The 18,008-nt window shown below is 47.3% G+C and overlaps 2 protein-coding genes and 1 long non-coding RNA gene across 5 annotated transcripts in view; 1 reads left to right on the top strand and 2 right to left on the bottom strand.

Moving 5' to 3' along the window:
• Positions 1–12: 12 nt before the first annotated feature.
• DDX41 (DEAD-box helicase 41) lies at positions 13–10,975 on the bottom strand. The gene is made up of 17 exons (XM_079964267.1): positions 10,834–10,975; positions 10,572–10,685; positions 9,782–9,941; positions 9,618–9,692; positions 9,295–9,355; positions 8,176–8,312; positions 7,382–7,454; positions 5,921–6,074; positions 5,620–5,756; positions 4,799–4,961; positions 3,551–3,682; positions 3,124–3,195; positions 2,787–2,883; positions 1,775–1,924; positions 1,411–1,482; positions 943–1,053; positions 13–447 (listed from the first exon to the last, which is right to left on the bottom strand). Exons 1-17 carry the CDS (start codon positions 10,855–10,857, stop codon positions 311–313), a joined length of 1,869 nt encoding a protein of 622 aa, XP_079820393.1. The 5' UTR covers positions 10,858–10,975; the 3' UTR covers positions 13–310.
• A 145-nt stretch (positions 10,976–11,120) lies between these two features.
• LOC307209325 lies at positions 11,121–16,859 on the top strand. The gene is made up of 3 exons (XR_013835546.1): positions 11,121–11,368; positions 11,412–12,995; positions 16,188–16,859. It is a non-coding gene; the product is annotated as an uncharacterized lncRNA (long non-coding RNA).
• Positions 16,824–18,008, bottom strand: part of FAM193B (family with sequence similarity 193 member B) — a 32,271-nt gene continuing 31,086 nt past the window's right edge. For all 3 annotated transcript variants that reach the window (XM_079964256.1, XM_079964257.1, XM_079964258.1), the window contains one exon: positions 16,824–17,244. In XM_079964256.1, the coding sequence (XP_079820382.1) occupies positions 17,148–17,244 (97 nt within the window). In that variant the 3' untranslated portion in view covers positions 16,824–17,147. The remainder of the gene's footprint in view (positions 17,245–18,008) is intronic.

Genomic DNA, 18,008 nt, shown 5'->3' with positions numbered 1-18,008 from the left:
AAGTGTCGAGCCTGCTTAAAACAGAGATGACATGCCTCCTATCTATTCCCATCCTGCAGTGCCAAAACCAAACTCCTGCACCAAACAAGCACGAGTCATCCTATTATATGCATCTCCCATTCCATCCCATGGCAGGATCAGCAACTGCCACAGTGACAAAGAAGCACTAGGCTTCTCAAATGCACAAAGTCCACTGTGATGCCCTTTTCCCACCAGCTGGCAACAGTATGCTAGAGCGGGATTTGAGCAGAGCTGCTCTTCCAAAGCAGCAGCAAAGTCCATTTCTTTGCTGGGCCCAATGGCAGCATCTCTAGAAGTCCATGGAGCTGTGTGCCAGGTAGTCCTTGCGCCCAATGTTGCTGACTTGCTTGGTCTGCATGGCTTCCAGCTTGGGGCAGTCCGTGATGCGGTGGCCCAAGCCCCCACAGAAAGCACAGCCCCTCTCTCCTGGAAGAGAAAAAAGGACAGCGTCAGTCAGAGCTCAGGCTCAAAAGGGGGGGGGGGAGACAGAAAGACCTAAGCAACACTCTCAGGTTCAGTTGCAGCCAGGGCCAGGGAACCTGTGGTTCTTCAGGTGCTGTTGGACTCCAACACCCATAAGCCCCAGCCAGCATGGCCAATGGTCAGAGGTAATGGGACCAGGAGTGCAGCACCACCTGCAGAATCACAGGTTGCCTGGAACTTGATTTCGAACCTTTTGCTTTTCGTTACAAACAACGGATAGGCCTGTCCATGGTCTGGTTCTATTGTTTGGTACTTTGATCTTCTCCTTTTTGAGGCTAATGACCAGATAAGGACTTCTTTTGAAGAACCATGACCTGATTTATTTTCAGGAGACCATTGCTCCAATCTGGCTATAGCTGAGCTGTTTCTCCGGTGAAGTCAACCCCGCCGACTCTACAGCCTCCGACAGAATGGTTGCCTCTTGTCCCATTTGCTTACCTCCGATATCCAGCATGGATTCGTCACCGCAATGCAACACCTGCAGCACAGGTGGCACCTTCTGCTTAGCCTCCAGCAGCAGCGCCTTCAGGTCCATGAGCACAGACTCGTCTGGGGACAGAGAAGCAAGTTAGAATGGACACAGGCCGGCTTCTCTGGGAAAGCGCAACAGATTTCAATTCCAGGAAGCCAAAGGAGATTGCCCACGCAGAAGTGACTAGCTGTCTCCATAAGGCAGGCACTCGCAATAGACCCAAACCACCCACCCGTGATGTCTTGGCTCCCTGGAGGATTCTATTTTCAGCAGTGACTCACAAGGAAGCATGGCTCTGGCTGGCTCTTCAGTAAGTCCTTATGTTACTAGGACTCAGGCCTGCTGACCCAGCTCCTCAGCTCCACCTCCTTTACACCCCCATGCAGTCCACCTCCCACCCCTACCCGCCTCAGCAGCCCCTCTCAATTCCTCACCGCAGGCTTTGTTGATGAAGGTGGTGGCAATGCCAGTATTCCCCGAGCGACCTGTACGTCCAATTCGATGAACTGGAAAAATACATACATATATATTAACGTGTAAGTCAGCTAAGAGAGAAGCTTTTAGCTCTTTTTGATTTCTGTTCTCTATGGGGCATCAATCTTGATTTATCCAAGCACATTCAAGGACTCACGCACAGCCTATGTACAGAACAGTCAGCCAAATCTAACCTGTTTATGTTTTATTCACCTACAAGGGTTTCCCCACATCCCTGAGCTCCTTCTCAGGAGAAGCTCTTCACTAGGATATGAACAGATGCAACCAGGTAGCCAAAGCCATCCCAAGCCTGTCTCCTCATACCATAGTTTTCTATCTCCTCGGGCATGTCATAGTTGATGACATGCTGGATGGCTGGGAAGTCCAAGCCTTTGGACGCAACGTCAGTGGCGACAAGGACATCTTTCTTGCCATCCCGGAAGGCCTCAATGGCCTTTGTCCGTTCCTCTTGGTCTGCAAGATGAAACGGAGGGTGTTAGAGGCAGCAATAGTGAGATTTCCATTCACCCATAACCCAAAGACAACAACAGTTTCCATTCAAATACTCTACCAAGAATTATTCACAGTCCCATGACAAAAGGACCATTGTCCCCACAGACACATCTATGAAGTGCCAGAGTGAACAGCTCCACAAGCCACTCATCTCTCGGAGTGACAGCTGTAATGTGCAAGAAAGGGACAGGGCGGGAACTCGTGAAGCTGGCTGATATGGGGGGGGGGGGCTGTTTCCCCAGGAAGGCTTCTCCTTAGTGGGTTTAAAAATAAAACAAAAGAAGGGGTTTGTCCCAAATTTAACAGTGTTAATATATGCTTCTGTACCAAGGATGTAGGGCTAAATTCTCCACTGGAAGGGAGAGATGTTCAGCGGCAATGCCCACAGGTTTTCACCAATACATTCAATTCTGTATCTGTTCTCATATTACTCATCCAACGCTGCACTGTCTAGAAGCATCAGCTTCCTAGCTCCAAATGTTGTTTAATGATGTCTGTGAGTACAGAGGACCTTTAAAGGGCTAATAAGTATCTCTGGCCTTGTTCTGAGTGCCTGTTCTAGATCTTTTGACACTTCACACCCAATGGAAGCAAATTCCACAGACTTTTGGTCTGTTTTAAATTGGGCACATTTCCACTCAACTGACCAGTTCCATATATTAATGAAAGGGGAAGGCAGACGTAAAAAAGCGTAACCACGGCAAGCCAATAGTTCTGTTATATTCTCAATTCCTTCTACTGTCTTAGCAGATGACTACAAATCTGCGGCCTGGACGTGCTGCCCTTGGATAAAGAGCGGATTTGAATCAAGACACTTACTGACCTTTCCCACCATGTATGGCCACAGCCTCTACACCTTTGAGTAGCAAGTATTCGTGGATTGCATCTACATCTGCTTTCTTCTCAGCAAAAATAAGAACCTGCACAGACACAAAAGAGCAAAAGTGCCAAGCTATAAGGGGGGCTCTCAAAGAACATGATTCACTCCCTCCACCTAAGCAAGGCTCCCACCCTTGGTTCCAGAACCAGGATGCCCCACAAAATTCTGGAACGGCACTTGGTTGCTTCTCTAGAATTTCCTGCTTCAGAATAAAATCAGATGCTGCCTTTAATGCAACTAGCACTGAGACTCAGACTCAGGACTGAGCATAAGTACTCACAGGTGGTGGTGTCTTCTGTAGACACTCAAGCAGATAGACCATCTTGGCTTCCTCCTTTACATACTCTACTTCCTAGATACAAGAGAAAAATGGCAAAGGTCACACGGTGCCAGTATTTTTAGTGTGAGAAAAAGCAGAAGCTACAGACCAACTGATCAGGGCTCAGATGAACTAGTGTCGTGTTGTGTTTGGACACAGAAAACACACAGGTTAAAATTCATAGGCAGCTGTAAAGCTCAGTGCGTTATTTCGGCCAGGTTATCACCTCTCAGGCTAACCTGCTGAATAACATTGCAAGAAATACACACAAATTAGGTGAGAATGTTAAACACTTCTCTTAAAAGAGCTGTAGTAAAATCATCATTTGTACTCCCTTTACGGTGGGACAGAAAGAGTGATGTGACAGGCTCTCTGAGCCACACTGCACCTGAATAACATCCAAGCTGGCAGCTCCTGCACGTCCCACGTTGATAGTGATGGGCTTCACAAGGGCACTCTTGGCAAAGTTCTGGATCTTCTTGGGCATGGTGGCGCTGAAGAGAAGGGTCTGTCGCTGGCCCTAAGGCAGGAAAAAGTCATATGATAGGGAAATGGGCAACTAGGGACACCCCATTTTATTATGCTACACCTCCCAGAATCCCACTTCCAAGCAATCTCTGTGATCACTAAAATGGGTCAATGAAATTGTATGCATAAGGTAAGATGGCGGGACTATCTTATTCACATATGTAATTCTCAATATGGACCTCGCTTTGTACTGAGCAAAAAAATTAGCTAAGAATCTCAGCTTTCATTTCTAAAGGCAAGTTTCTAGCCCTTAAGGGCTGCAGAGGCAGACATGAAAGGCAAAAGCAATGGTTGGCAAAGTCTCAGAAGCTAGAGGGCAAGAGTAGGAGGGGAAGGACAGGACAGGAGAATTTCTAGTGGTCAAAAGAGGGGCTTTAGTGTCTTGCATAGCTTCTTGCCCCTTCCCATAATCAGCAGAAGTATAATAAATTATGCAAAAATAATATATGCAAACTATGCTCCATTTATGTTATGTATAGTGATCACAGGATCCAGCTTTCCTTGACATAGAAGGGGTGTGCCACTTTGCAGCAGAGTATACACAGTCCTGAATATAATCAGTCCAACCAATTGCACTGCAACAAGTAACAGGCTGAATTTGGATGAGAAAAGAGGGATTCATAAGATAACTTACTGTGAACTCCTACGTGTTTATTTGCGCATATGCTGCTCTCTGCACAGCAGGTTATTTCTACAAAGGAGAAACTTGCCAGGCCTCAAACCTGACTAGAAATCACAAATCTAACCTCAAAGTGTTCCATCCCACCCTCAATTCCAGGTACAAGGCCAAATTGCGGCTAATTTGCATCAAGGAAGAGGCAAAGGCATGCTCTTCTTTGTTATTCTTTCCAAGCCACCCAGCTCAGTTAAGTCTTGTCCCCAGCAACAGTCTGCGTGTTTTCATCTAGACAGGGAGAACACTGCTGTTGCCAGAAGCAGCAGTGCCCAAAGCAAGGAGGAAAATTCAAGTAAACTAGTGGAGTGCTACCTGAGAGCACACCAACCATGCCTCTGGCACCAGAAAACACACGAGTCCAGGAGGAGGGTAATACACAACTGCCCAATTCAATTAGATAAAGGCAGAAGCACAGTCTGTCTTGCCCGGTACCTTGAAGTAGGAAAAGATGGTGCGGATGTCTCCCTCGAAGCCCATGTCAATCATCCTGTCTGCTTCATCCAGTGCCAAGTAGCGGCAGACGTCCAAGCTAACCATCTTCTTCTGCAAGAGATCCATCAGCCGGCCTGGAGTTGCCACCATCATGTGCACACCACTATGGGAAGAGAAGGAGTCAGAGCTGCAGAAGGCCCTCTTCTGGTAGCATCGGCATGAACTTGGAGTTCAGGAGTAGGAGTATGGCTATTCCCCTTTCAAGGACCAATGTCCCGTTGCCTCCACACTTTTGAACTCTTCCCTCTGCAAGCCCAGCACTTCAAAATGCCTTAAGGACTGGTTAGACTGAGCAGGGCCTGAATGCCGGACTCACTGCTTTACCAGGAGAAACAGGAAGGCAGCAAAGCAGAGCAAGTCAGATATGTGTGTTTGTTGTGCATTCATAGTCAGTTTGGTTGTCAGAGCAATTTTGTTTTTTAAAAGGGTTTTTTTTTAAAGTGTTAGTGACTAAAATAAAGATGGAACAACAAAGTCCTGAAATTAGCAGCAGCGAATACCAAACGGATTGGAATAAACCTGCCTTCCTCAACCTTTTTGCCTCCAGATGTTTTGGACTACAACTCCCATCACCCCCAGCTAATGGTCAGGGATGCTGGAAGTTGTGGTCCAAAACATCTATAGGATACCTGGCTGGAGAAGGCTGGGATAAAATATAGGTGACTGACAAGAGCGGGGAGGCCCTGCTTTGTTTTTTTTACAGACACATGCATTAGCTGCAATTCTAGTGCTCCTTTATTTGGCCCCAATGTTGGCCTTACTGTTTGATGGTCTCCATTTGCTCCTTGACAGACATGCCTCCAATGCAAAGGGCACAGCGCAGGGCAGGCATCCCATCCTCATGCAGCAGGCGGCAGTAGTACTCAAGGATACCATGGGTTTGGCGAGCCAATTCCCTCTGCAGAAACAAAAGTCCTATTAGCCAGCAGCTAACAGTCCCCGGGTGCTTCCTATTTGCACCTCTCGCTCTCTTGCTACAACCATTACACACTTCTGCTCCCCTCTGCCCCCAATATCCAAGCAAGTGAACAAGGCCAGTTAAGTGGGTGACAGGAGACTTACTGAGGGGCAGATGATAAGCCCGTATGGCCCTTCTCTCTTGGAAAAGGGCAGCCTCTTCTCCTGCTCCAGGCAGAACATGATAACAGGGAGAGTGAACACAAGGGTCTTGCCAGAGCCGGTGAACGCAATGCCAATCATGTCTCTGCCGGAAAGGCTATGGGGGCAGAAAGGAGCAAGTTAATGGGACCTGTTTGGGCTGGAAGGAGTTAGGGCTACAGTAGGAAGGAAATGGGATGGGTGTGGAGGAGACTCTCCATCACTGCAGGCTACAAACTGCTGCTTTTTAGGTGCCTAAATAGTGCATCCATCCAGAAGGGAACTCAGTGGCTATGAACTATGACAACACGCAAAGACGTACAGCCTTTGTTTGAGAGAAAGCATATTTCTAGCCTTCATGGTAAGAAAGAAAAGGCTGGAAATGTATGAACAACTATGGTCCTCGGTACCAGCTTTTACTCAGGACGTACATTCCTCAGTATCAGTAGATTGTCTATTAGGGCAAACGGGGCATTGCCCCACCAACCCCACTTGCCTACCTTTTTACATATAAGCTGCCCAGAGAGGGGCACCAGCACTCAGCTCCCTCCCTCCTTAGTGACTGGCAGGCTGCTGACAAGTGTGCACCAGAGCAGAGGGGCTGGAGTCTGACTTGGGAGAGGGGAGCAGTGGTTTGTGGGGACTTGTACCAGCCAGAAGGCAAGGATCAGAAACAGGGAAAGCTTCAGAGCTGGAGGGTGGAGCACAGGGTGGGTCTGGAGATGAGGAGGAAGAGGCAGGTTAGGCAAGTGAGGGACCAGGTGCTTCCCCACCCTCCCCTGCACCACTGTCTCCCAGAACCAGGAGGGGATTGAAAAGGGATGAGCAGGGGAAATTTCCATCCAAGCACAGTCTCAGGCTGTGTATGCAGCCTCTGTCAGGGGAAGTTGCATAAACTGGTAGAGGGTGAGTGGCCCCCCGTTGCTGCAACTACGTGGACCAGGGAATAGTTGCCTAGCTATTAGACTGGTGTGTGTAGATATCCAGAGCTGTAGAAGCGACTGTAAGTGCTATCTTTGACAATAAGGAGTTAATTATCTGCTGTGTGGATTCCTTGGCTGGGCAGTGCCTTTGACAGTCTCAGTGTTGCCCTTATATATCTGAGAACGGAAACCGGGGGCAGAATTAGAAATGTGTTGGCTCTGCCTGTCATTGGCTCTGGTGACACGGACTTCCTTTCCTTCTGCCCTGCCAGTCCCAATGGGTACCAGTCACTACTGCTCAGTACATAGTGAATTCCCATAAAACTGAAAATATGCACCCAAAATACTGTGCAAATCTAGAATCAAAGAGTTGGTAGGGACCTTGAAGGTCAGCCAATCCAACCGCTGCACCATGAAAGATCTCAACACAGCAGGAGCCAACAAGAGAACCTCTGATGGATGCAAATCGAGCTTCTGTTTAAACACCTCCAACAACACTCACATGGTGGGAATACCCTGTATCTGGATGGGGGTTGGTTGCTGGATCCCCTTCTTCTTCAGACCTCGCAGGATTCCTGTAGAAGGAATTGGACACATGTTAAGATAAAGAAACATAGAATTGTAGAGTTGGGAGGGACCCTGAGGATCATCTCGTCTAACCCTTTGAAATGCAGGAATATGCAGCCATCCCATAAAGGGAGAGAACCTGCAACCTTGGCATTATCAGCACCACATTCTAACCAAATGAGCTATCTAGGATGACAAGAGAACAGAGATATATCTCCTATCATACCTGTAGGACAGGTGATGCTTATTTTTATTACCTATGTATCTCAGAACAACATACATTCAACAGATAGCGTCAAATGTAAATTACGTGCACGTATTAGTAGATCCTTCTGGCCAAATGCAAGTATATGCATGCCTTTACCATGAATTTTTGAAACGATGTGAGCATATTTTGGATTCTGCTTTGTGCATCCAAGAATAAAAGGTAGCATGAGAAGCGGCCCTTAAGAGTAGGGATGGGGAACCTGTGGTACTACAGAAGTCTAAAACTCCCAGCATCCCTCACTACAGACCAAGATAAGTGTTGCTGGTGGGAAACATCAAAAGGGTAACAGGCTCCCCATCCTTGCCTTAGAATATCGCAGCTGGGTAAAGAGATCAGCGGGACAGCTCAGAGCTCTGACCACTAAATTCAAAGGACAGTCAATCCTTTTAACTCCCCCATGTGAAACTATGCTCCTCAGAAACGGTTTCCTTGTTTTTTCAATCACCACCTTAGTCACTTACCTGGTGGGAACTTCATCTCTTTGAAGCTTTTGATAGGTGGTGGAATGCCTTCCCCCTCCACGAGGATATGATACTTCTTACGCACACGGTCATGTCGGGCCTCTGACATAGTGAGGATGTACCGAGGAGCCTTCCAGCTGGCGAAAGAACACACTGAAATTTCAGCAGGGAACAAGAATACAAGATGCAGGGCACTCATACAGAAATGGAATAATAAATAAAATACAGCCAGAGATAACTATGTCTGTGCTGAACCCTCAACAGGACTTTCCAAAAAGTGATTGTGATTCTGACAACAGTACTGAGACTGTATGGGCTTTTCACAAAGGAGGAAATTAGTAAGTCCATTAGCACAGCTCAGCTCCAGAGTGAATCTGTCTTCCTGCTTGGCAGTTACAAAATAAAGTACAAGACGTGCTATGCAGAGAAGCAGTGGCATTATTTATTGATTTTTACATTGACAAAAGCATCCCATTTTACTCGAGGCTGGACACTGTTTGAATTCTTATCCACATCAATGTAACAAAATATAGATCAGCTGCTCAAGCAATATGAAAGACTCAAAGCCTTTTAAAAGTAATGATTCTTGTACCTTGTAACTTTCTAATATAAATGCAGATGCTAAGCCCCTTTCCCTTCAGAAAATCTTAGCCACTTCATATTCCCCTTGTAATGGGAAGGACTGTACACAGTGCAAATTCATCCCTTTTACAAACAAACAGTCTAGAGCTACTCCCAGTTTAACAAAGTTTAAAAAATTGCACACCAACACCAATATCTGCAATGTAGATAGTGCAACAACTTATGGAGGGCAGCACATTGGACTACAATTGCCATCTGTCTCAGCCACCATGGCCAGTGGTCAAGGATGGTAGTTGTCATCCAACATCTGGAGGATATTAACGTTGTACACTGATCTGAAGTCTTTCAATAAAGGGCGGTATATAAATCAAATAAAAAAATAATTAAGAAATACCCTTGATAGCGCTTCTCAGCAAACAAGTTACTCCACATCTTGATAACTTTTCTCGAGGATCCTAGCAAGATCACATGTTTCTGGAAGGGTCTAATATTACCCACAGCATCATTTAAATTGTACAAATGGCCTGCAAAACCTACCTGGTTTTAATGGGATCATCATATGTAATGCCCTTTGCCATTTCCTTCACAGACATCAGAGCTGCATGAGAGAAAGAAAACAATGAGTAAGCCCAAAGTCAAGGACCAGGTGGTCTCATCATCAGAGCAAAATGGAGAGTAAAGCAAAGGATCTATAGGGGATTGCTCTGTCACATTGGCTTTATTTATGATTGCAGAAACTGATGGGAGGCAATGGCATTAACTGTAGATTCCTAGGTGAAACACTCCTCCAAATCACCATCACTTCTGTCCAGTATCAATGAACTGTAAAGATCACTGGGAAAATATTCCCTGGCACTCACCTCGTCCTTCTGCCACACTCTCCAGGATCTTCTCTTCCTCCTTCAGTTGCTTCTCTTTAGCCGACTCTTTACGTGCTGGGAAGAAAAACAAAGTTGTCAGCTATATCCCTTTAGTCTAGCATCCCCTCCCTAACTACAGATCCATCAGAACATGCCGACTCTACCTTCTGCTTTCTCTTTGAGGTGCTGGTGCTGATCAAGGAGGCTGACGTTGGACTGTGGACCCAGAGGAATGTCATCTTCATCGCCATGATATTCACTGCCACTGTCCCTTTGTTCCTCCTCCAACGCCCCCTTGCGGCGCATCTGAAGCAACTTTTGCAGCTGAATATATAGAAAAGAGGTAGAGTTAGGAGCTTAGAATGACCCATTGAATCCAAGGCCTTAGCTACAAGTCCTCAGATATAATCCTCTTACATCCTCTTCAGAACTCTCCTCAAGACTTACAATCCTCAGTAAAGAAAGAAATTTAAAAGTGGACCACCCCACCCCACCCCACCTTCTTCATGTACCTAGACACCTCCCACTCATAACCCATTTCCATGCTAATTTTGAGATCCCTGACTTGTGAATGTGGATTTTAAGACTACTGGCCAAATAAATAAGTAAAAGTATTAACAGTAAGATTCCAGCCTTTGCATAGCAAAGAGGGTTCCGACCCGTGGTATCCCTCCTTTCTTTCTGGAAACCAGCTGTTAAGAGACCAGGCCGAAGACGGGGGTCAGCCAAAATAGAAAACGGGACACAGGGAGGAGCTGCTCAGCCTGCGATCCTTAAAAGTTACCCGAACAAACTCAAGTGAGACTTTCTTCTCCAGTAAACCGCGCGCATGACCTGGCTGCAGGCCGGGTGGGCAGAGGAGCGCAGCGGGCGGGCAATGGGTAATGGGGGTGGAGGGTAACACCCTCTCTCTCTTCCTCCCTCCCTCCCTCCCCCAACCCCGTCCCTCTTTACCATCTGCTGCTTGCGCTGCTTGACGGGCACATAGGGCACATAGTCGTCGTCTTCGGCGTCCTCCTCTCCTCCGCTGGACTGGCCCGACGCCTCCGACTCCGCTTCGCGCTGCCTCTGCGGGAATCAAGAGATCCGACTCAGAAGGGCAGAAGCTCCCGTCCCACCGCGGGGGGGGGTGTGGGGTCCTCCCCCCCTTTGGTGTCTCGGGGGTGGGGAACGGGGTGGGGGGGGAGGCACCTGCCGCAAGTCTTTCTTTCGTTACCTTCCTGCCGCTTCCGGCCTCCATGTTCTCAGCTCAGTCCCCTCTCGCCGACTCTTCCCGCACGACAACACGCACAGAGCCAATGGGAACCGGCGCTAGGGACACGTGCGCGCAAAGGCCTGCGTCGCTAAGCAACCGCGCCCCCGCACGGCCTTGGAAAGGACATGCGCAAGACGGGAGGCGCCGAGGGACAAACTAGGCAGGGGAAAGCGCTCTAGACGCCCGCGCCTCGCAGGCCGGTGCGACGACGGTGTCCCTAATGAAACAAAACTGACTCGGGCTTCCTTGCTTTGTTTGGTGGGAGAAATGAGCGGGGCAGTTTTTCTGCGTTCCCAAAGCCACCGCGCCAGCAGCGGACAAGCTCCGACCGGGGCAGCGGGGAGGCTTCCTTCGGAGGAAGCGTGCAGAGCATCGCTAGGGATGCTCACGAGCTTTACATGCTCCGTACATAACGGGAGGAGGAGGAGGAGGAAGGCGCCGCTGATGCTGATGCTTCTCCTCATTTCGTTTCCGTTTCCTACGGATGCTGAGCGAAGTGTCGCCCGCCTTTCCTAGAATTGGCCGGGGGCGAGCGAGAGGGAGGGACCAGAGTCGAAGCAGCTGGGAAGGGGGTCAAGGAGGGGTTGACTTGGGTGGGAGTCGCCTTACGAGATCGTTTAATTCTCATCGCATTCATTTCGGGTTACGGGGATCTCCCCCCGCCCCCCCCCCATACAATCGCCCCTCAAATAAATGGATTATTCTGTGTGATTATCGGTGAAATTCCTGCTAAAACGACTTGGACTTTTACCCTACAGGTTCGCAGTGCTGTTAGTACACCAAGACCGCGACAGCGTTTTAGGGGAGCCGTTGTTGGGGATTACTAGATTGTAGTTTTTGAGACGCAGCTGCCCGTTTTCAGGTGCTGGTATTGCCTGACGCTGGACCGGGCAACGCGTCTTTTCTGTAAATGTCATTTGCTCTTAAGCGTGTGCAGAGTGCCTTCTCTTTCCATTGAGTATGTACCATCGTATTTATCGCTGTTACTGTGAAGGTGTTCTCGCCGCTGACTTAGTACCACTTCCTTATCTCCGTGGTGTTTATGTCACATATTTTTACCATTGATTTTTGTAAGCTACTCTGGTGTCCCTTTTAAGCTTAACAGCAGCATAAAAATGCTTTAATTTTAAAAAAATGGCATTCCAGTGCCGGTATCATATCTCCTGATGGTGATTTTTTCAAGCACAGATGGAACCATTAGTAGTGCAGTAACAGTGCAAAATGGAATGGAGTTTCTAATCTACAACATTAAAATATCAGAAAATACGTTCAAAAGGATAAGAAGTAAAATAAAGAAATGGTCCAATTCTGTGTAACTGAGGACTGAATAAATTATCGCTGTAGATTTAAACAGGGCAGCAAATAGATCAGTTTCCCATCTCTGGTGTTCAACACCTGATTTTATGAGATTGAAACAAGTGCTTGTATGATATGTTAGCATACAAATAAAAAAATATTGAGTTGTCTTTCTTGTGACTCCTGAATCTCAGGTTGATTTTATCAGTCTGTATTTGTACATGAAATACCTTATTCAGCAATGTTGTATCTTACATAGATTGACTAGAGACAAAAATAGATTCAAGTAGGTGCATGTATTGATATGTCAGCAAAAATCAAAGGCGTGCAAAATTGGCATGGGTTTTCTGAATTACGGTACTTTGAGGGGAAATAATTGTGGATGACACATGGTAAATTACATTAGCCAGTAATGTAAAAGATTGGGAATGCAGCTCAGTTCCATTATTTAACTCATTCTGGCATTGTGCCTTTAAAAAAAATACACAGCAGATGGTTGTTTGGGGTGTGGGGAGAACCACATCTTAGCAGTAGAAAACATCGTTTGCACACAGAAGGTCCTGTGTTTAAACTCTGGCACCTACAGTTATGAGGTAGCAGGTAATATGAAGCACTTCTGCCTGAGATACTGGGGAGCCACTGCCATTCCAAATACGACAATACTGAACTAGAAGCACAGATAGCCTGACCTGGTATATATCAACTCCTTCTGTACCATCCTGTTTCAGGCTTGTGCCATCAAGTCCAGAAATATGCTTGTGACCAGCAAGGAAGTTTTGGAGACCTTGATCTAGGATTTGCAGCTGCCATTCTAAACAGATTTGCTAGTGAGTGAGCCCCACTTGGTACAAGAGAACCTATTAGTAAATGTGCATAGGACTGCACTGTAAGTTATTCAGAGTGGTATACTCCCTCGGAGACTGTGACTAGCTCACCAAACTCGCTGAATAGACAACAAAATGGCAGGTGACACTTGATGGGTGGAATTCAATGTCATGCTAACATGGTTCTTCTGTCAGCTCAAGCATTTCCGCTTACAAGATAGAACACTTTCTCCTTCCCTTGTTTTGGGGATTCTCCTGATCCCCCAGAGCCAATTTGTGGGCAAAAGTAGGAAAGCCCTATTGCACTAGCTCCTGCTAGCACTAGTTGAATATAGCTCCTTGTACAACTGATACAAAAAGTGTTGGAGCACCTTAACAATGTGGGAATGCAAGGTGACTGGATATTTTTTTAGTTCAGAAAAAAGAACTGGGGTGTGACAATAGAAGCTTAGAAGACTGTGAGTGGCACTGAAAGAGTAGCGATAATTCTCTACCTTCTCCTACAAAACTAGTTGCAGAGGTCACACAGTGAAACTGACTATTCAGGAAATATGAAAGGAAGTTTCACATCATGTAGAATTAAAATAGGATTCTCTTCACCTTGGTTTAGATAGCCTAAAAAAAGATTAGACAAATTAAGAGATAATAGACTACTGATCTTCAGGGGCAATAAACTTTCAGAAGACAAACGATGTACAGCTGTTGTTTTCATGCCCCTCTTGTTGCTTCCCAGAGGCATCTGACTGGCTGCTGTTGGACAAATAATGCTGTTGAACTGATGCATGTTTGGCTTAAACTAGCAAGTTAATTCTTCTGCCAATTTATCTCTCATTGCTCCAGCTGTGTTTCCTTAACTCACTTTTTCCCTCCAGTCCTCACATCACTGGTGTGTGTATGTGTGTGGGAATCCAAGCACGATAAGCATTTAGATGAAAGGGTTAGACTAAAAGAATGCAAAATATATCAGTACATACTTTCCTCAGAGTAAAGAAGAGCCAGCTGAATCAGGCAAATGGCCCATTAGCATCCTGTTCTCACAGTGGCCAACCAGATACCCTTGAGAAACTCCCAGGTGGACCCAAGCACAACAGCACTCTTCTCCCTTGTGATTTCTCACAACTGGTATTCAGAAGCATTCTTGCCTCCATCCATAGAGGCAGAGCATAGTCACCATGGCTAGTAGCCATTAGCTACTGATAATTTCCCCTGTTCAACGCTATGGCATGGTGAACTACTATCACTCAAGCCTAGGCAACCTGAGGTAAATATCAGTTTGCTTAACTACCAATACCAGATCTTATAATAGGGAAGGAGCTAGTAGAGATCATTTACGGCTTGGAAACCGGTAGCCCTCCAAATTATGTTGGGCCACAACTCCCATCAGCCTTAGTCAACATGATCAGTAATCAGGGATGATGGGAGTTGAAAGCAACACTATCTGCAGGGCCAGTGTCTCCCAATCACTGATATCTTCCATATGGTAGAGAAGGTAATCCAAGGGGATTCTGGCTTCTGTTGTCATCCTGCATGGTTTAAGGCAGTCAGTGTGCTGAGGAATGTGACTATTTCGTTCCACCCATCACTTCCCACTCAACAGTGTTAACACAGTCTTAGTAACATTGTACTGGGAGACCTGCCCTCCAGCTCAAGCTAGCAATGTACCTAGTAGGTGGCCTTAGACAAGTTAAATCAGTTTGTTCAGTTCTTTAGTAGGACTGATGGGCAGAATGACTTGCATTAAGCCTGCCTTCCTGAAAAACGCTACAAATAATTTCCTGTTATACAGCTGGCTGAAGTAAACAAGAATCACAAATGAAAGAGGCCCCTCTATGCCATGCCTAGAAACCAACAGGATTTAATCCTGATGTGCATTTAGGGTTGGAGTACAGGCTATAAGGTGCCCACCATGTTTCAGCAGCGCAGATACATGTTCCTGACAAAACGAAGACGGGGTGGAAATTTATGGAGGTGGGCAATTTGGATCAAGTACCCAGGGGGATTGCAAGGGTTGTGGCCCATGTTGACTTTTGGTACCAGCAGCTACTCTGGATTCAAATAAGTTTCAAGCCAGAGGTGAAACCCCAGTGCTAGCCATAGGCAGCAATTACACAGCACACATAGCCACTCTGTGTCTAAATGTCAGTTTATCTTTCAGCACGAAAGATTTCACAGTATCAAAAAGTAAATAATTTAATAAAACCCCCAAAAAGCTGATCTGCCTGTGGTCTGCGGCATGGTATGGCCCAATCCCTCTGAGATGTCGGTTGGGCACCACCCTCAAAAGTAGGGAGAGCCTGGGTAGCACCAGAAATTGGGATCAGAGACCCACCAGGGCTCAGTCGCTGCTGCAGTTAGGTTTGTTGTGCATGTGACAAATGAACAAGGATGTGTGCAGACAAGATTTAGCTGAGGCAACATGAAGCAAAGTGCAAACACTGGTTGGCCTGGCAGGATGGTCAGCATCACTTGAGGGAAGATAATCATCCCAACTGGGCTACTGGGGAGATCAGAATCAATGGCTGACAGAGTAAAATTCAAGAGCACAGCTAAGGCCAGTAGAATTCAAGCAGCATTCTGATGTTTGCCTTGGTTGTCAGGGGAAAGGTGCAAGTCAGACTCAAGGGGCTCAATGGCAATGGGGCAGTTTCTCTTTTAGCGAGGACAGCCAGCCACTGATTAGGGCCATAGCTCTGCTCATCCTGAAATGGAATGATGGTTTTCCACAGACAATTTCTTCAGATGGGTTGTGATTATTACGGTCCTTGCACCAGCACCAGAACAATCCTAGGGCTTTGTTGAGCAACTGTGGGATCATAAGAGTGCACCTCTACTAGCACAACCAACTTGCTATGAAGTCACAGATATTTAGAAATGACGGGGCTGTCACTCCCCACTATCATCAGGGCTGATGGGGCGCAGCACTCTAGTGGGGGAAATAAACAGGGCCTTATGGGCAGGGCTTAAGTCTGCTGAGAGGTAATCAGAAACGGGAGCAGTCCAAAGGAGCAGGCTTTTGGTGGTGGAGGAGGAATGGAGTCATGCTCCCCACCTGATGCGAGAGCCAACGTGCAGCATTATTTGCAACAACGGCTGTTTTGCGCAAGAGGACTTTCCCATGTGGATATCACTTCCCTGTAGGAAATAACACATCCGTGGCCATGTGTGAGGAGCACAAACATGTTTATTTTGTTGCAGGAGCCTGCAGCCAAACTGGGGGTGTCCTGCTGGGAGCAATCATGGTGAAACAGACAGGAGTGCGCTCGTCATACATGGTCGGTGTTGATGGAGCCACCTACATGGAAGTGATATCTGCACAGGAAAGCTGAAGGGCCATAGGCTCCCACAGAGCACATCTACCATTCTTGGACTTGAACTCAACTGTTATGAAAGCAAAGGAAAACGCTGGCTGTCCCTGTGACAGAGGCTGCCTGCTTGAGAAGGCATGGCGGCGTTTCCGCTGACAGCAGGCTCCTTAAGACAATGTTGCCGCAGGATGGCATTTCGGACGAGAGAACATTCCCTGAGAAGTGGGGTAGCACAGCCAAGGATTGAATGACCCGTGCAGTTTCCAGGAGACTGAAGAGAGCTGCATCTTCCACCAATAAGCTCTGCCACTGTAAACTGTGCAAGGAGATGGCAGGGTTCTCAGACTGGAGAACACAATGTGCGCCGGGTGCCCTGATGCGAACCAGCCGTGAGTGCAATTTGAGCGCTCGAGGGAAGAGGTTCTATGCCGAGTGTAGCTGGGTTGCTGCGGTCGCCCACCACCACCAAGGGAACCCTGCCCACCACCCCTAGGGACCAGAAAAGCCAGAACAAACAACAGAACAGTTGGGTTTTTTAAATAAAATAAAAAATTAAAAAGTCCTTTATTGGGTGCAGCCTGGTCCCTGTGCCACGCTGGGCCTTGGCCGATCAAGACTGCCCCTGGGCTTGGGGCGGCTCAGTCAGCATCTCCCCGAACGTCGAACACTTACGAGGTGAGGGACGCAAGGGCTGTCCAGGCCTTGCCTATAGGCTAGGAATAGGAGCCCCAGGGGGAGGGGAGAGGGGGGAAGAGCAAGGGTTGGTGAGGCCAAGTGTCTGTCTATGGGTTTGGGGGAGGGAAGGCGAGGTGTGGGGCCCTGCACATATACCAGGGGTGCACCGCACACCTCACTGAGCTGCACTCGAAGTGGTTTTCTTCAGGGTGAAATTGGTCCAGTTCACAGCCACTTTCTGCCGGGTCTGCTTGGCTGAGTCCAGGCAAAACCTGCAAGTACGGGGAAAAAAACAACTAGTGAGAGGAAATGACGGGGCTGCGGGACCCTTGTTTTATTCACACATATAATATAGCTGCCTGTCTCCTGTGAACTTCCCTTTACTCCCTCATGGAGTTGCTCAGATTTTTCAACAAGGAATGTCCACAAACATCCTAATGATTTTAAGGGGCAAAGGGTTAACAGCACAATGGCACCAGGCGGACCACTTCTGTGATGAAAATACTTTGGAAAATATGTTGCAGGACAACACAAAGATGGGCTAGGTCCTACTGGCAGAGACAGGCAACATAGGCAGGGATGCTGGACAAAGCTGAGGAAGAAGATACAAAGTGTGTGCTGTTTGCAGCACAGAAGCCAAGATTTTTAGGGACTATAGGGCAGGTAGATCAACAAAAAGGGTATGTGTGAATTTGGTGATTCCTTTTAGCCAAAGAGGAATGAACAACTTGATATAGGAAGCTCAGAGAAGATGTGACACTGGTCTCTTTGAAGAAAGGAAATGGGAGACCACTCCTGAAGAAATCCTCTCTGGACCTAAGATGCCTTTCCCAGGCAGCAACCAGTTTTCAATCTCCTCCTTCTGGGCTTGAGCTGGTGGGCACATCTTCAGATTTTCCTGGACTATCATGCTTTGATGGCTCTCTCTGACAGAAGGTGGTGCTTGAAGACTACTGCTACATGACACTTGTACTCTGGGGTGCTGAAGGGAACTTGTCCCACATGTGTTAAACCACAGGCGTAGCTTGGAGTGAGG

The sequence above is a fragment of the Podarcis cretensis genome (assembly GCF_951804945.1).
Source record: "Podarcis cretensis genome assembly, chromosome: 2".
NCBI lineage: Eukaryota > Metazoa > Chordata > Lepidosauria > Squamata > Lacertidae > Podarcis > Podarcis cretensis.
The sequence above is the reverse complement of the archived record's forward strand: the minus strand, read 5'-3'. Positions and strand labels throughout refer to the sequence as shown.